At 51.4% G+C, this 14,327-nt stretch overlaps 1 protein-coding gene across 4 annotated transcripts in view; it reads left to right on the plus strand.

Moving 5' to 3' along the window:
* Positions 1 to 8,103: 8,103 nt before the first annotated feature.
* The window catches only part of Myh14 (myosin heavy chain 14), a 50,360-nt gene continuing 44,136 nt past the window's right edge, over positions 8,104 to 14,327 (plus strand). The window contains exons 1-2 of one of the 4 annotated variants that reach the window (XM_048329337.1): positions 8,104 to 8,155; positions 12,690 to 13,100. In XM_048329337.1, the coding sequence (XP_048185294.1) occupies positions 12,693 to 13,100 (408 nt within the window). In that variant the 5' untranslated portion in view covers positions 8,104 to 8,155; positions 12,690 to 12,692. Of the gene's footprint in view, positions 8,156 to 9,387; positions 9,695 to 12,689; positions 13,101 to 14,327 lie in introns of those variants that run through there. The other 3 variants (XM_048329339.1, XM_048329338.1, XM_048329336.1) reach the window with 3 other exon arrangements.

A 14,327-nucleotide genomic window follows, 5' to 3' on the forward strand; every position in this document is an offset into this window, starting at 1 on the left:
AAAAGGGGGGTGGTAGTTACCTGGGTGGAGTTGTGGATGAAGTGGGTGTGGGAGTGGGTAGGAAGGTAGCTGTCTTGGGCATAGAGACGTCGTTTTGAAGTGTATCAACTTGTCCAAGCTCACTGACTGAAGCTGGCTGTGGGTGGTTTATACCTGAAATCCCCATGATTTAGGAGGCTGAGAAAAGGAGGATGGAGGTTTGAGGCCAGCCAGGGCAGAAAGCTCCACAAAGCCATCCCTTGTGTGTTTGCACACCCTGTCTTTGTATAGCCAGTTTTAATTCTTTCAGGTGAATACCTGGGGGTAAGTGGGGATGTTGGTGTATAAAGCTGTTTCAGAAGAAGCTTCCAGATCATGGGTCCAAATGTGGTTATGGTAGGGGTGTGGTGGGTGTTCACAATGGAGTATTATTTAGTCATAAGTAAGAATAGGATGTTTTCAAAGAAAGATCATCAGTATAAGCAAAAAACTGATTTTAAAGTGTTGTTTTTTTCTGGGGAAATGTCCTGAAGCTTTTTTTTTTTTTTTTTTTTCTGGTCTTGTGGCTTGATTTCTGGGCCTGGGTGCTATCCCTGAGCCTTTTTGGTGGGTCATGGAGCTTGAACTAAAGGCCTGAGTTTCACAGACTTTCCTGCCCATATTGGCTTTGAACTGTGATCCTCAGATCTCAGCCTCCTTAGTTGCTTAGGACTACAGGTGTGAGTACCTGCGCCCGGCTGTCCTGAAGTTTTACCAGATGCCTAGGGACCCTGGCACCTAGGCAAAACCGTGCGCTGTTCTCAGGGTGGCTTGGCTGAAGGAAAGGGCCAGACAGTGTTTTGAGGAGCTCAGCCTGGCCTGGATTCAGGCTCAGTGGCACTCCAGGGCCAGGAGGGTGGTGACAGGCAGGGAGTGGTGAGGCCAATTGATCCTGAAAGGGGACACAGCATGGGTGGCTTCTGCCCTGGTCTCTAGGCCGCTATCCTGCCCTGCTGGCCATTTAGCCCTGTTAATTATCTACTTGCCTTATCTGTCTGTCTCACCTGCATTCCGTCTACATGCATAGAGGCTTCTGGAAAGCTGAGGGATAACAAGCCCCCATGCCAGGCCACGAGGACCGCCAGGCCACCCCACCCTGGTCCCAGCCCTTGAGGCCAGCCCAGACCAGCAGGGGAGACAGACAGGTGAGCAGGCAGCACCTGTGGAGGGGTTCAACTGGGAACAATCAGGGAAGGCTTCCTAGAGGTGGTAGCTCAGGGGCCTTTTCTATTGCCCTGAGTCTGAACCTAGCTCCGATCACAGGCCAATGTTTTCAGACGTAGCCTGGGATGCAGTTTGCTTTCTGATGGCTCTGTGTGGTAGATATGTCCCTCTTACAGCTGAGGGAAACTGAGGCACAGACTGGATTCCTTGCCCTTTGGTTGGAGAGAGCCACAGGCATGGTCTCCATCTAGGGAGGGCAGGTCCAGGGCATAGGAGGAGGCTTTGGCAGGAACTGAAGGGGGTTATGGCTTGGGGAAGAAGGGGATGTGGGGTCATGACTGGCAGGCTGCTGAGAGAGATGGGAGGTCACTTCCACAGGATGCAGCTGGGTACATAGAACTGTCTGCTCTTGTCTCTTACTTTGTCAACCCCCCCATCTCTCTTCCCCCCCCTTTATTTATTTATTTATTGGTGGTACCAGGATTGACCTCAGTGTTTGGGCCCTGTCCCTGAGCTTATTCACTCAAGGCTGGTGCTCTACCACTTGAGTCATAGCTCCACTTCCAGCTTTTTGGTGGTTCTTTAGAGATAGGAGTCTCATAGACTTCCCTGCCCAGGCTGGCTTCGAACCGTAATCCTCCAATTCAGCCTCTTGAGTAGCTAGGATGAGAGGCCGATTTCTATCTTTTAGTTTGGGCACTAGGCCCCAGCTGTAATTCTTACCTTTTCCACAGTATAATATGTTTCCAGAATCGCTCCACATGTCCACCTGAAACTCCCATTGAGCTTTGCTGCTCCTTACCAGCTCCCTGAGTGACTCTCATTATCGAAGGAGTCTTGAGATAAACTCGTACTTACTGTCAGTCTGCTGCATTGTTTATGGCGGGTTTTGAAACCTTAGCAACCCCTCTGTAGGCAGAGGTGGCACCCGGCAGCACAAAGGGCAGCCGTGCACCGGTGCCTTTGGCCAGGCAAGTCCATGTGTGCCTCGAAAAGGGCAGGGCCACACCCAGAAGAGCTGAGTAATGAATACTTGACTGGATTAGTTTCTTTTTTCTCTTTCTTCCTAAGAAGGTAAAAAGTATTGTCATGGGTGGGTGTTCAGCCATGTCTATTAAAATCACTGTGCTATTGATGCTCTTTGGCCCAGCATCATGCCTACCAGCTATGAGGAAGTAGGAGGATAAGTGCTATTTACAAGGGTTTAAGACAGAGGAAAACAACTTAAGACTTACACCAAATGAGAGGTGTCAAAGGAACTGTAGATCGTGTCCATGGGATACTATGCAGATATAAAAATGATCAAGGAGTTTTTTTAAAAAATTTGTTTATTAATTGAACACAAATTTTTTTACAAGGTGTTGTGCAAAAAGGGTACAGTTACATAGTAGGGCAGTGTGTACCTTTCTTGTGATATCTTATGTCCTGTTTTTCTATCCCTTCTCTAGGTCGGGTAGACATATATACAATATACAATGTATCAAGAACATATATAGTATTCACAGACTTGGTCTCTACTGTTTCTCCATCTCCCTTTGTTAACAGTCATATATCAGGGAGATCATGCCCCTTTGTTTTCTGTGTTCTAGGCTTGTCTCGCTCAACATTATTTGTTTGAGTTCTGACCATTTCCCTGCGAATAACAATATTTCACCATTCCTAATCGCTATGTAGTATTCCACTGTGTATAAGTACCATATTTTTTGGATCCATTCGTCTGTGGAGGGGCATCTGGGTTGTTTCAATATTTTGGCTATTGTGAATTGTGCCGCGATAAACATGGAAGTACAAATGTCTTTTTGATATCTTAGGTTTTGCTGTTTAGGATAGATGCCTAGGAGTGGTATGGCTGGGTCATAGGGTAGGTCTATATTGAGCTTTTTGAGAAACCTCCATACTGTTCTCCAAAGTGGTTGTACTAGTTTGCACTTCCACCAACAATGGAGAAGGGTTCCTCTTTCCCCGCACCCCCTCCAGCATTTGTTGTTTCCTGAGTTCAGAGTATAGGCCATTCTAACTGGGGTGAGGTGGTATCTCAGGGTTGTTTTTATTTGCATTTCCTTTACTACCAGGGATGTTGAGCATTTCCTCATGTGTTTCTTTGCCATTTTTATATCTTCTCTTGTGAAGTCTCTCTTTAGCTCTTTTGCCCATTTCCTAATAGGTTTATTGGGCTTGGAGGGGCTTAGTTTTTTGAGTTCTCTGTAGATGACAGATATCAGGCCTTTGTCTGTTGCTGTGCTGGTAAATATCCTTTCCCATATGCTTGGCTGTCTTTCTATTTTGGTGGCTATGTCCTTAGCTGTGCAGAAACTTTTTAATTTGTAGTAGTCCCATTTGTCGAGTCTTTCCCCTATTTGTTGTGCCCCTGGGACTCTATTCAGGAAGTTCCTTCCTGTGCCTATAAGTTCTAGCGTCTTTCCTACTCTGTCCTTCAGTAGTTTCAAGGATTCAGGTCTGATATTGAGGTCCTTGAATAAAAATGATCAAGGAGTTTTAAATGTAGGGAAATTAAAAAACAAACTGCCCAAGACACATTTTTTATGTATGTATGCGAGGCAAGCACTCTACCACGAGGCCATATTCCCAGCCCCACATTTTTATTAAGAAGAGCAAGTTGGAATTTCCTGTGTTGATGTGTTGATTATCATCCTGTTTCTCTATACACAACAAATCCTAAAATGTATCTACTTCTATACGTATATCTATATCTATATAGGTATATATGTCTATACACAGTGTTTGGTGGGCACTCAAGGCTGATGCTCTACCACTTGAGCTATGCTTCTAGTTTTGACTTTTTTGTTAATTAATTGGAGATAAGAGTCTTAGGGAAAGCCTGTTGCCAGTGGCTCATGCTTGTAATCCTAGTTACTTATGAGGCTGAGATCTGAGAATCACTGTTCAAAGCCAGCCCAGGCAGGAAAGTCTGTGAGACTCTTATCTCTAATTAACCACCAGAAAACCAGAGGCGGTGCTGTGGCTCAAGTGGTAGAGTGCTAGCCTTGAGCTAAAGAGCTCAGGGACAGCACTGAGGCCAAGTTCAAGCCTCATTCCATGACCGACCAAAAGAAAAAAAGGTCCTAGGGCTTTGTCTTTCCAAGGCTGGCTTTAAACCATGATCCTCAGATCTCAGCCTCCTGAGTAGCTGGGATTATAGGCATGAGCCACAATGTCTGGCATGAGTGAGCATTAGACCAGAGTTAGATTCTGGCCTTATGTGTTTGCTGAGTGGACGGAGAAAGTGAGAAGAGGAATGGAAGCCCACGCCAAGAGTTTTGATTCTAGAAAGATCTAGAATTTTGCTGTTCTTCTGCCTCTGTGACACAAAGTCCCAGCCTGGGTGTTCATAAAGAAAAGAAGTTTAAGTCTGTCTGTAGTTATGGAGACTGGGAAGGCCAAGGCCAAGGTGCCTGCATCTGTGTGCAACCTGCACCCAGAACAGGGCACAATCTGCCAGGGGTGGAGCCAGCTTTTTTAGGAAGGCAACTCCCACAATAACGAATCTACTCCCACGATATCTAATCGATTCCCAGGATAACTGGCCATCTCTCCCCACAGCTAATTTTTATTCATGTATTTGGGTGGGCAGGGCTTTCTCATGACATCATTGCATCTTACAGGTCTTACCTCCAGATTACCCAGGGATGGTGGCTGGTGTGTGTGTGTGTGTGTGTGTGTGTACTGGGGGGCATTTGGCTCAAAAGGCAGAGTAGTGGCCTAGTAAGTGACTGGCCCCGGTACCCTCTACAGTATTGCTAAGTAAATAAATACAATAAAAATGGCAACTGGCATGTGGGAATTTGATAAAATGCAGGTTCTTGGGGCCTCCTGGAGCTCTGCTCCATTGGCGCCTCTGGGGCGGGAGACCGGGCCCCCCATTTCTTTACCTGTCAGGGGAGACTGTCGGTGATGTCTATCTGTGTGTTGTATGTTCCAAATGAGTCCCCAAGTATAAAATATTTAAAACAGCGGCAGTACATAAAATCTCCCAACAAAGGGTGGCTATAATTAGCACTCTCTTGCAAAGATGATAAATACTTAATACCAAATAAAAAATGTCATCAAAATATTATCCAGCTTGGTAATATGAGATGGATAAAGTGGATTTTTTTTGCCATTTTTGCCAAATGAAAATGGATTTTGTTTTGTTTTTGCTTTTTGGAGAGCAGATCTCACTATGTAGCCCAGGCTGATTTTGAATCTGCAGTTTACCTGCCTCTGCCTTCTGAGGGCTGGGATTATAGGTGTATACCACCCTGCCCAGCTAAAACTCTTAATTAAAATGTAGACCAAAAAAGATGGCAACATTGGTTCTCCACGGTGGAATAGGACTGAAATCAGAAGTGTTGGCAAGGGCGCTGGTCGAATCTAAAGCTCTACTGGAGAAGTAGCCAGAACTACAGGTGTGAGCACCAGTGCCTGGCTTGTCTATCTGTTTAAAGAAACATTTGCTTGACCTCTTGATCTAGAAGACCTGGCACACAGTAGGCACACAATAAGTAATGGGAGGAGTCTGTCACCTATCTGGGATCCATGTCAGGGCTGCCAGCTTGTGCTTGTCTCTAAGCCAGCCCAAGTCACATGCACCAGAACAGCAGCCCAGTGGACAAAAATAAAATCTTGGAGCCATTCACGCCTTTGCCACAGAAAGAATGCCCTGGCAGTGTTACAGACAGGACCATGGAGAGACTCCCTCCCTCTTCCCTCCCAACCATACAGGAAAACTGCCCTCTAATTTTTTTTTTGTTTGTTTCTTTGGCCAGTCCTGGGTTTGGACTCAGGGCCTGAGCACTGTCCCTGGCTTGTTTTTGCTCAAGGCTAGCACTCTGCCACTTGAGCCACAGCGCCACTTCTGGCCATTTTCTGTATATGTGGTGCTGGGGAATTGAACCTAGGACCTCCTGTATACGAGGCGAGCACTCTTGCCACTAGGCCATATCCCCAGCCCTCTAAAATTTTTTTATACACCCAGAAATGGTCCCCAATTGTGGGGAGCCAGGCGCTGGGGGTTCAAATCCAGGCCCTGTCACTTTGGAAATATGTAAACATGGGCAGCTGTGCCTTACTCTACCTGCCTGTAAAATGAGTAGGCCATTAGGACTTGCCACTGAGTTACTATATAGGAGTGAGAAATAGGGATTTAACACATGCTCAAGAAATATTAATGTTTAGTCAAGTACTTAGCATAGGCATCTAGACCATAGAAAACTCTCAGCAAGGCCAGACATATGGTGGTTAACACCTGTAATCCTAGCAACAAAAGGAAGTCTGAATAGGAGGGTCAAGGTCCAAGCTGACTCAGGTGTAAAATGAGACTGTTAACTTGAAAATAATCAACATAAAAAATGCACAACCCCCAGCGCTGCAAAAAAAAAAAAATCCTTAGGAGAGGGAAACAAATTTCTATCAGTGTAATACTCTTAAGCCTTTGCCAGGCACTGGTGGCTCATGCCTGTAATACTAGCTTCTTAGGAGGCTGAAATCTGAGGGTGGTGGTTCAAAACCAGCCTGGGCAGGGAAGTCTGTTAGACTCTTATCTCCAATTAACACCCCAGAACTGGAAGTGGAACTGTGGCTCAAAGTGGTAGAGTGCTAGCCTTGAGCAAAAGAGCTCAGGGACAGTGCCCAGGTCCTGAGTTCATGTCCCATAACTGACAGACAATAATAATAACAACAATAACTAATAATAATAATAATATAGCTCTCAGCTTCCCCATAGACGACAGAATAAATGACAACTTTCATCAGGCAACTTTGGCAGTGGGTGGAAATGATGACATCACTGGTTGTCAGGCAGATTTAGCACGGAATGGGTTAATGACATCACCAGTTACCAGGCAGATTTTGGTGCCTATATGAAATTCTGCAGGCTGGGAATGAATGCAGGGCCTCCCGCAGGTGCTCTACCACGCGAGCCACGCACCTAACTACTTTGGCTTTAGTTATATTTAGAAGAGGGTCTAGTGTTTGTATTGCCCGGGCGGGGAGGCCTGCATCTCAATCCTTTTAATTTCATGCCTTCCTTCATAGCTGGGATGACAGGCATGTGCCATCACACCCAGCTTTCTTCGGTTAAGATGGGGTCTTGCCAGCCCTTTCCCCAGGCTAGCCTCAAACCACGATCCTGCCACTATCACTATCACTACAGGCGTGAGCTACCACGTCTGTAGGTTGTTTTTACAGTCACAGATAATAGCCACAGTAACAAAGTCTACTCTTTTCTTCTTCTCGCCCGGCCCCTGGCAGCCTTCGTTCCACATCGTTGGAGTGGCTTTCAGTCCCTTCCTCGCAAGCCCAGGTTCTGAGTTCAGATCTGGACGTTTCCAAGTCCTCGATCTGCCATTCTTCAGCTCCGTGGCGCCCGCCGCCCGGAATGATCTCAGGCCCGGGGCGCTGGGGCGAGGGCCGAAGCTCGGCGGGGGCCGGGCGTCTATCAATGCTCCCTGTGAGACGACTTCACCGCCCACCCCTCCCGCTGGGTGGGAGCCTGAGATCGGGCTGCTTCTCTCTCCGCGTCTCCTGCCCGCCAGCTCCCGGGGGAAACAGGCATTCCGGCCTCGGCCCCCCCACCGCGCCCCACGCCGGCCCGCACAAAGGCCCCCATTCATGCCCGGTGCACAAAGCCGCCCATTCACCCGAGCCCTAGGGCCTCCGGACCCCCACCGGTCCCCGCGCCTCTCCATTGGTCACGCTCGCTGTCTGCCAGGACTCAGGTCCCACCCACAAGCGCACCGCCTGCCGCGGCTCCCCTGGGACGGCTCCTTTTCCCACGGTTGGCACCCTTCGGCTAACTTCTGATTGGCCTGGTTCACTTGCTGCGTTTCTTGATTGGCTCTCCCATCGGGCGGGGCTACAGCTTGCCGCAGCGGGCGCTCATTGGCTCGCTCTGTGCTCGTGGGGGCGGGGCCGTCCGGGAGGGCCCGCCCCTCGTTCTCCTCAGGCCGCAGCCTCAGGACGGCCCCGGTAGCCGGTGAGTGCGCGGGGGGCGCCGGCAGCTCGCCGGAGCAGGGGGGCGGCCGGCAGGGCTCGGCCCGGGGCGGTGGAGCCGGGGGACTGCGGTCCGGGCCTCGGCGGCCACCGGGGAAGGACAGTGCCGCGGACGCTCACCTTGGGGTCCAGAGGGACGGCGGCGGGGGAGAGGGGTCGGCACTCCAGCACCCGAGTTCCCACTGTGTGCCCGAGTTCCTACTGTGTGCGGGGCCGGGTCGGGGGCCTCGCCGGCGTCGCCGGACTGTCCCACACAAGGGGAAACTGAGGCCGCCTTTGGGCCCTGGGACGATTTATTACCTGAGTCATTGCCCTAGGCCCCCGCCCCCGGGGCCACACTGGGTCCGGTTTTTCGGGTCGTGACCCCGGGGGAGGAGGGAGGTGAGGGAGCGACTACGCCCACCGGGCCCCGGCGCTGCTCAGTTCATGGCTGAAGTCCAGGCAGGTTCTCATTGTACCCATTTTACAGAGAGGGAATCGCCGAGGGAGGGGCTGCGGGGCCGGTGCGGGGGAGGGTGGGATCTTTGAGGTCAGGTACCGGGATTTGAACTCTGGGTTTTGTGCTCTTCATAGCCTTTGCTATGATCCTGAGCACATTCCTTCACCTCTCCGTGCCTCGGTTTCCCTACCAGAGGAATGGAGATACAGAGCCGCCCCTCTCGGGCTTTAAGACCATCCTACAATGCACGGAGAGCTGTTTTCAGTGAGCACAGAAGCATCCCGGCACCGCCGGGCGCCGGTGCTCACGCCTGTAAGCCCAGCTACTCAGGAGGCTGAGGTCTGAGGATGGCATTTGAAAGCCGGGAAAGTCCGCGAGACTCTCACCTCCATTTAACCAGCAAAAAGCCACAAGTGGAGCCATGGCTCAAGTGGTAGAGTGCCAGCATTGAGTGGAAAAGCTCAGGGACAGCGCCCAGGCCCTAAGTTCAAGTCCCAGGACCAGTACCAAAAAACAGCAACAACAACAGAAAAAACTCCCTGGCACGTGGGCACGCTCGTTACTCTTTTCAATTGTGAGGAGACAGAAGTCCAGAAGTCCAGAATAACATGTTGTCTTCTTTGGTGCTTTCTCTCTCTGTGCATTGCATGACTTTACTTTCAGGGTGGGGGAAACTGAGGCACAGGGGGAATAAATGACGAGACGCTGGGCCAGGCTCCTTTCTCCACCGCGTTTTATTAATTCCATGCGCCGAAATTCGCAGTGGGGTAAAGTGAGGCCCAGAAAGCCGCATCGGGATTCAAATCCCGGGCGTCCTGGGGCCTTTGGGTCTGAGGCCTTGACTTTTGCCCAGCGGAGGAGGGGGGAAGGGCCCCGGGCACTGCCCTCTCGGCCCCGCCCCTTCCAGGCCCCGCCCCGTTCCCAGCCCCGCAGGTGCAGGCTGACGTCAGGGCCCGGCCCCGCCCCGCGGCGCGCCGGCCCTGTCCGGCGCTGGACCGCAGAGGTGGCCGCACCTGGGTGCTTGGAAGAGGACGGGGATCCCCGCGTCCCCTCCCCGACTCCCGCTCCGGCTGCCGCCCCCAGGTAGTCCCCAGGGCCCGGGCCGGGAGGATGACGGCCACAGAGGAGTGTGGTCCTGGGGAGATGGGGTTTAGGCTGTGGGACTCCTGGATAGGGGGGTGGTGTTGGGACCCAGTTGTCTCCATCAGTCTGAGGACGGAGCCGCGAGGCTGCGCTCCTCAGTCGGGCTGTTTCTGGGTCTGAGGACTAGAGTCTAGTCTGAGGACTAGACCCTTGGGTCTGAGGGTGGAGGCTGGGACCTGGATCCTTATGTCTAAGGGGGGTAGGGTTGAGGTCTGGACCCCTAGGTCTGAGGGAGGAGGTTGGGGTCTGGACCCCTGGGTCTGAGAGAGGAGGCTGAGTTCTGGACCGCCGTGACTGAGGGAGGAGGCTGGGGTCTGGATCCGGTGTCTGAGGGAAGAGGCTGAGGTCTGGACCCCTGAGTGTGGGGGAGGAGCCTGGGGTCTAGACCCCTGTGACTGAGGGAAGAGGCTGGGGGCCTGGACCCCTGGGTGTGAGGGAGGAGGCTTGGGGCCTGGGTCTGAGGGAAGCAGTTGGGCAGGACACCTGGGTGTCAGCAGAAAGCCCTAGTCAGAAGCTGGATGCCAGCAACACCAACCCCTGCCCAGGGGCGGATCCCTGGCTCCTTTTCCCTTTCACCTGGGCACGGCACCCCTCCCAGGGCAGTGCTCTCACCTGCCTAGGGACAGTAATGAGCTTGGCACCGCCTCCCTGCTGCCTGAGCTGGGGCTGGGAAGCGGTACTGTGGGCTCTGGTTTGGGCTACCCAGATCCCCACAAGTACCCTCCAAGAGGGCAGAACAGCGGCGAGAGAAGGGGGCTGGCCTGGACCCCTGGATCTGAGGGAGGAGTCTGGAACACCCCCACATACACATCCCTCCGCTGCAGGGAGATGTAGGGCTGGGTGATTGCAAAAAATTTCTAAAAGCTTCCTGGTCAAAGGCCACAGGGCTGGGGAGGAAGTGGGGAGTGGGGGTAAAGTCCTGGGGATGGGACTGCTTCTGGATATATTAAGGTCACATGAGGCCTGGGGTGATCCTTGGGGATCTGTGGTGGGGCAGCCATGGGGACACTGAGGCAGTGGAGATCAGGGCTGGGCCTCTCAAGGAGAGAGGTTCCACGCAGGAACTTTCCCTGACTTTTCCCAGACGGCCTAGGAATTGCTGGGTTCTGTGCCTGTGGTCCCTGGAGGGCAAGGTGTGGCCCATGTGGCCGGCTCAGAGCTCTCTCAAGTGATCTCAGATAAGTCGGATCCCCTTGGATCCGACTTGGAGTTACAAGCAAAGTGGGTTCTTTGTACCTCACCTGCCACCCTCCTCCTTACCATCTCACAGCTGCAAGGTTCCCCGTGCCAGACACGGAGGCACATTCGTGCCTCAGGGCCTTTGCACAGGCATCCAGAGAGCTTTTCCTTCTGGCACCCCCTGTGGTTTGCTCCCTTCCACTCAACCAGTGCTGTAGGATGAGATTCCCTCCCTGGCCACCCCCAATAAAACCTTAGGACTCCTTGAGTCCTAACATCCCCCTCCCTTACTGTGTTCATTTTATTGGCATTTCGTGCCCTATGACATACTCTGCAGTTTACTTATTTATCTTTTTGTCTGTCTCCCAGGGATAGAGCCTATCTAACATAAATAGAATGTTAGCCAAACGTGTATTTAAATTTTTCTAGACGCCACATTGAAAAAAAAAGCCAAGATTCTTGAATGATTTTCATTCATTATATCCCAAACAGAATTTCATTGGTTCTGAATATTTAAAATGCCAATGAGCTGGGCACCATGGCTCACACCTGTGATCCCAGCTACTCAGGAGGCTGAGATCTGAGGATCAAAATTCACAGCCAGCCAGGACAGAAAAGTCCAAGAGACTTTTTTTTGTCAGTCATGGGGCTTGAACTCAGAGCCTGGGCAACAGTCCCTGAGCTTCTTTGCTAAAGACTAGCACACTACCACTTTGAGCCACAACTCTACTTCTGGTTTTCTGGTGGTTAAGTGGAGATCAGAGTCTCATAGACTTTTCTACCTAGGCTGCCTTCAAACCACCATCCTTAGCTCAAGAGACTCTTATCTCTAATTGGCTACTAAAGAAGTTGGGACTGGAGCTGTGGCTCAAGTGGTAGAGCACCACCCTTGGGCAAAAAAGCCCAACTCCCAGGCCCTGAGTTCAAGCCCCAGTATGGGTGAGTACATGTGTGTTCACACTCACACACACATACACACACAAAGTTACACAGATAGGAAGACCATCAGAATCCCTAGGCTGACCTCCTTACCTGCCCTGACTGGCCTTGAACTTCCATATTCCTGTTCTCAGCCTTCCAGGTAGCTTGTATTACAGGTATAAGCCATTGTATTGTATTCTCATTTTGAAACAGGGTCTTACTAACTTTACCCAGGCTGGTTTGGAATTCTCTAACCTGCCCCCACCTCCTGAGGAGCTGGCATTATACACCAGGGCTACCACCCCTGGCTAAGTTGCAGAATGAATGAGTGAATGAATGAATGGGTGTGGGAATGGAAGGATGGAAGGAGTGATTAATGGATTAATGCATGGATGGGGTGGGCAGATGGAGGGTAGATGGACAAAGGAAAGGATGAAAGGGGAGATGAGCAGATGGTTGGGTGGATGGTGGATGGATGGGTGAGTGATGGAAAGATGATGATGTGTACATGATGGGTGGGATGATGGGTAGATAATGGATGGATAGATGATGGATAGGATGATACATGGATGATGGGTAGATGGTGGATGTTTGATGGATGATAGATGGATGATGGGTGGGTGGGTGGGTGGATATTGAGTGAATGATAGATAGATAATGGGTAGGTGGGCGGGTGATGGATGATGGGTGTATGGGGGATGGGTGGGTGGATTTTGAGTGGGTGGTGGGTGATGGGCCTCTGAGCATGCATTGTGCAGATGCAGGGAGATGAAGGCGGGTGGGAGGTGGAGGGAGGGTGCTGGCCGTGGCTGATGCCTCCTCTTTCCCCCTGCAGACCATGGCAGCAGTGACCCTGTCGGTGCCCGGGCGGAAGGCGCCGCCCAGGCCAGGCCCGGTGCCCGAGGCGGCCCAGCCTTTCCTGTTCGCACCCCGCACTGGGGGCCCCGGGGGCAGCCCGGGCACGGCGGGGGGTGGCCCGCAGGTGGAGTGGACAGCGCGGCGCCTGGTGTGGGTGCCCTCGGAGCTGCACGGGTTCGAGGCAGCGGCACTGCGCGATGAGGGCGAGGAGGAGGCTGAAGTGGAGCTGGCTGAGAGTGGCCGGCGGCTGCGGCTGCCCCGGGACCAAATCCAGCGCATGAATCCGCCCAAGTTCAGCAAGGCCGAGGACATGGCGGAGCTGACCTGCCTCAACGAGGCCTCCGTCCTGCACAACCTCCGCGAGCGCTACTACTCCGGCCTGATCTACGTGAGTGTCCCCCAGCTGCACCCCTCCCCTGAGCTCCCCAGGGCCCTGCCATCCCCGACCACATTCTAAATGGCCAGCCACGTTAGCACCCATGTGGTAAAGAGCCTGTGTTGTTGATAATTCCAATTAATGTGAACCAATAGGCATGGAAAATGACACCTACCCTGTTAATTCCTTTCATGGCCCTTGGGCAGAGTGGAATCCATTGTGATCTTCATTTTCTGTGAAGAGGGCCCTAAGACTCAGAGAGACCACAGTAAATCTGACATTCCAAGATCCCACGTTCTAGAACGTGATCTCAACAAATATTTAATTAGAAAAAAAATTATTTATTTATTTTTTGCCTATCTGGGCCTTGGCCTTAAAAGCTCTACCACTTGAGCCACCCTCCAGACTGTTTGCTGGTTCATTGGAGATGGAGTCATGTGGATTTTTCTATCTGGGCTGGCTTTGAACCTGTGATCCTCCAGCTCTCAGGCTCCTTGGTGGATTGCAGGTGTGAGACACTGGCACCTAAATATAATTATAAAACATTTAAAGACTGGCTAGGAATATGGCCTAGTGGCAAGAGTGCTTGCCTCGTATACATGAAGCCCTGGGTTCGATTCCCCAGCACCACATATATAGAAAATGGCCAGAAGTGGAGCTGTGGCTCAAGTGGCAAAGGGCTAGCCTTGAGCAAAAAGAAGCCAGGGACAGTGCTCAGGCCCTGAGTCCAAGGCCCAGGACTGGCAAAAAACAACAACAACAAAACATTTGAAGACTGGGGTTGTGGCCCAAGTGGTGGCATGCCTGCCTAGCGAACACAGAGCCTTGAGTTCAGACTCCAGTACTGAAAAAAAAAAAAAAAAAAAAAAAGAGTGTTTGGAGTTCATTTCCCAGATCAAGAAATGGTTACCTGACTTTAAAGTTCTAGGTGAATTTCCTTTGGCGAACCCTACGTGGTTACTCTATATGATTTTGGTACACTGGATATTGTATATATGCCTACCTGATCTAGGGAAGGGAAAGAAAAATGAGGGTGTAAGATATCACAAGAAATGTACTCGGGGCTGGGAATATGGCCTAGTGGCAAGAGGCTTGCCTCATATACATGAGGCCCTGGGTTCGATTCCTTAGCACCACATATACAGAAAATGGCCAGAAGTGGCGCTGTGGCTCAAGTGGCAGAGTGCTAGCCTTGAGCAAAAAAGAAGCCAGGGACAGTGCTCAGGCCCTGAGTTCACG

Source organism: Perognathus longimembris, chromosome 20 (assembly GCF_023159225.1).
Source record: "Perognathus longimembris pacificus isolate PPM17 chromosome 20, ASM2315922v1, whole genome shotgun sequence".
Lineage (NCBI taxonomy): Eukaryota > Metazoa > Chordata > Mammalia > Rodentia > Heteromyidae > Perognathus > Perognathus longimembris.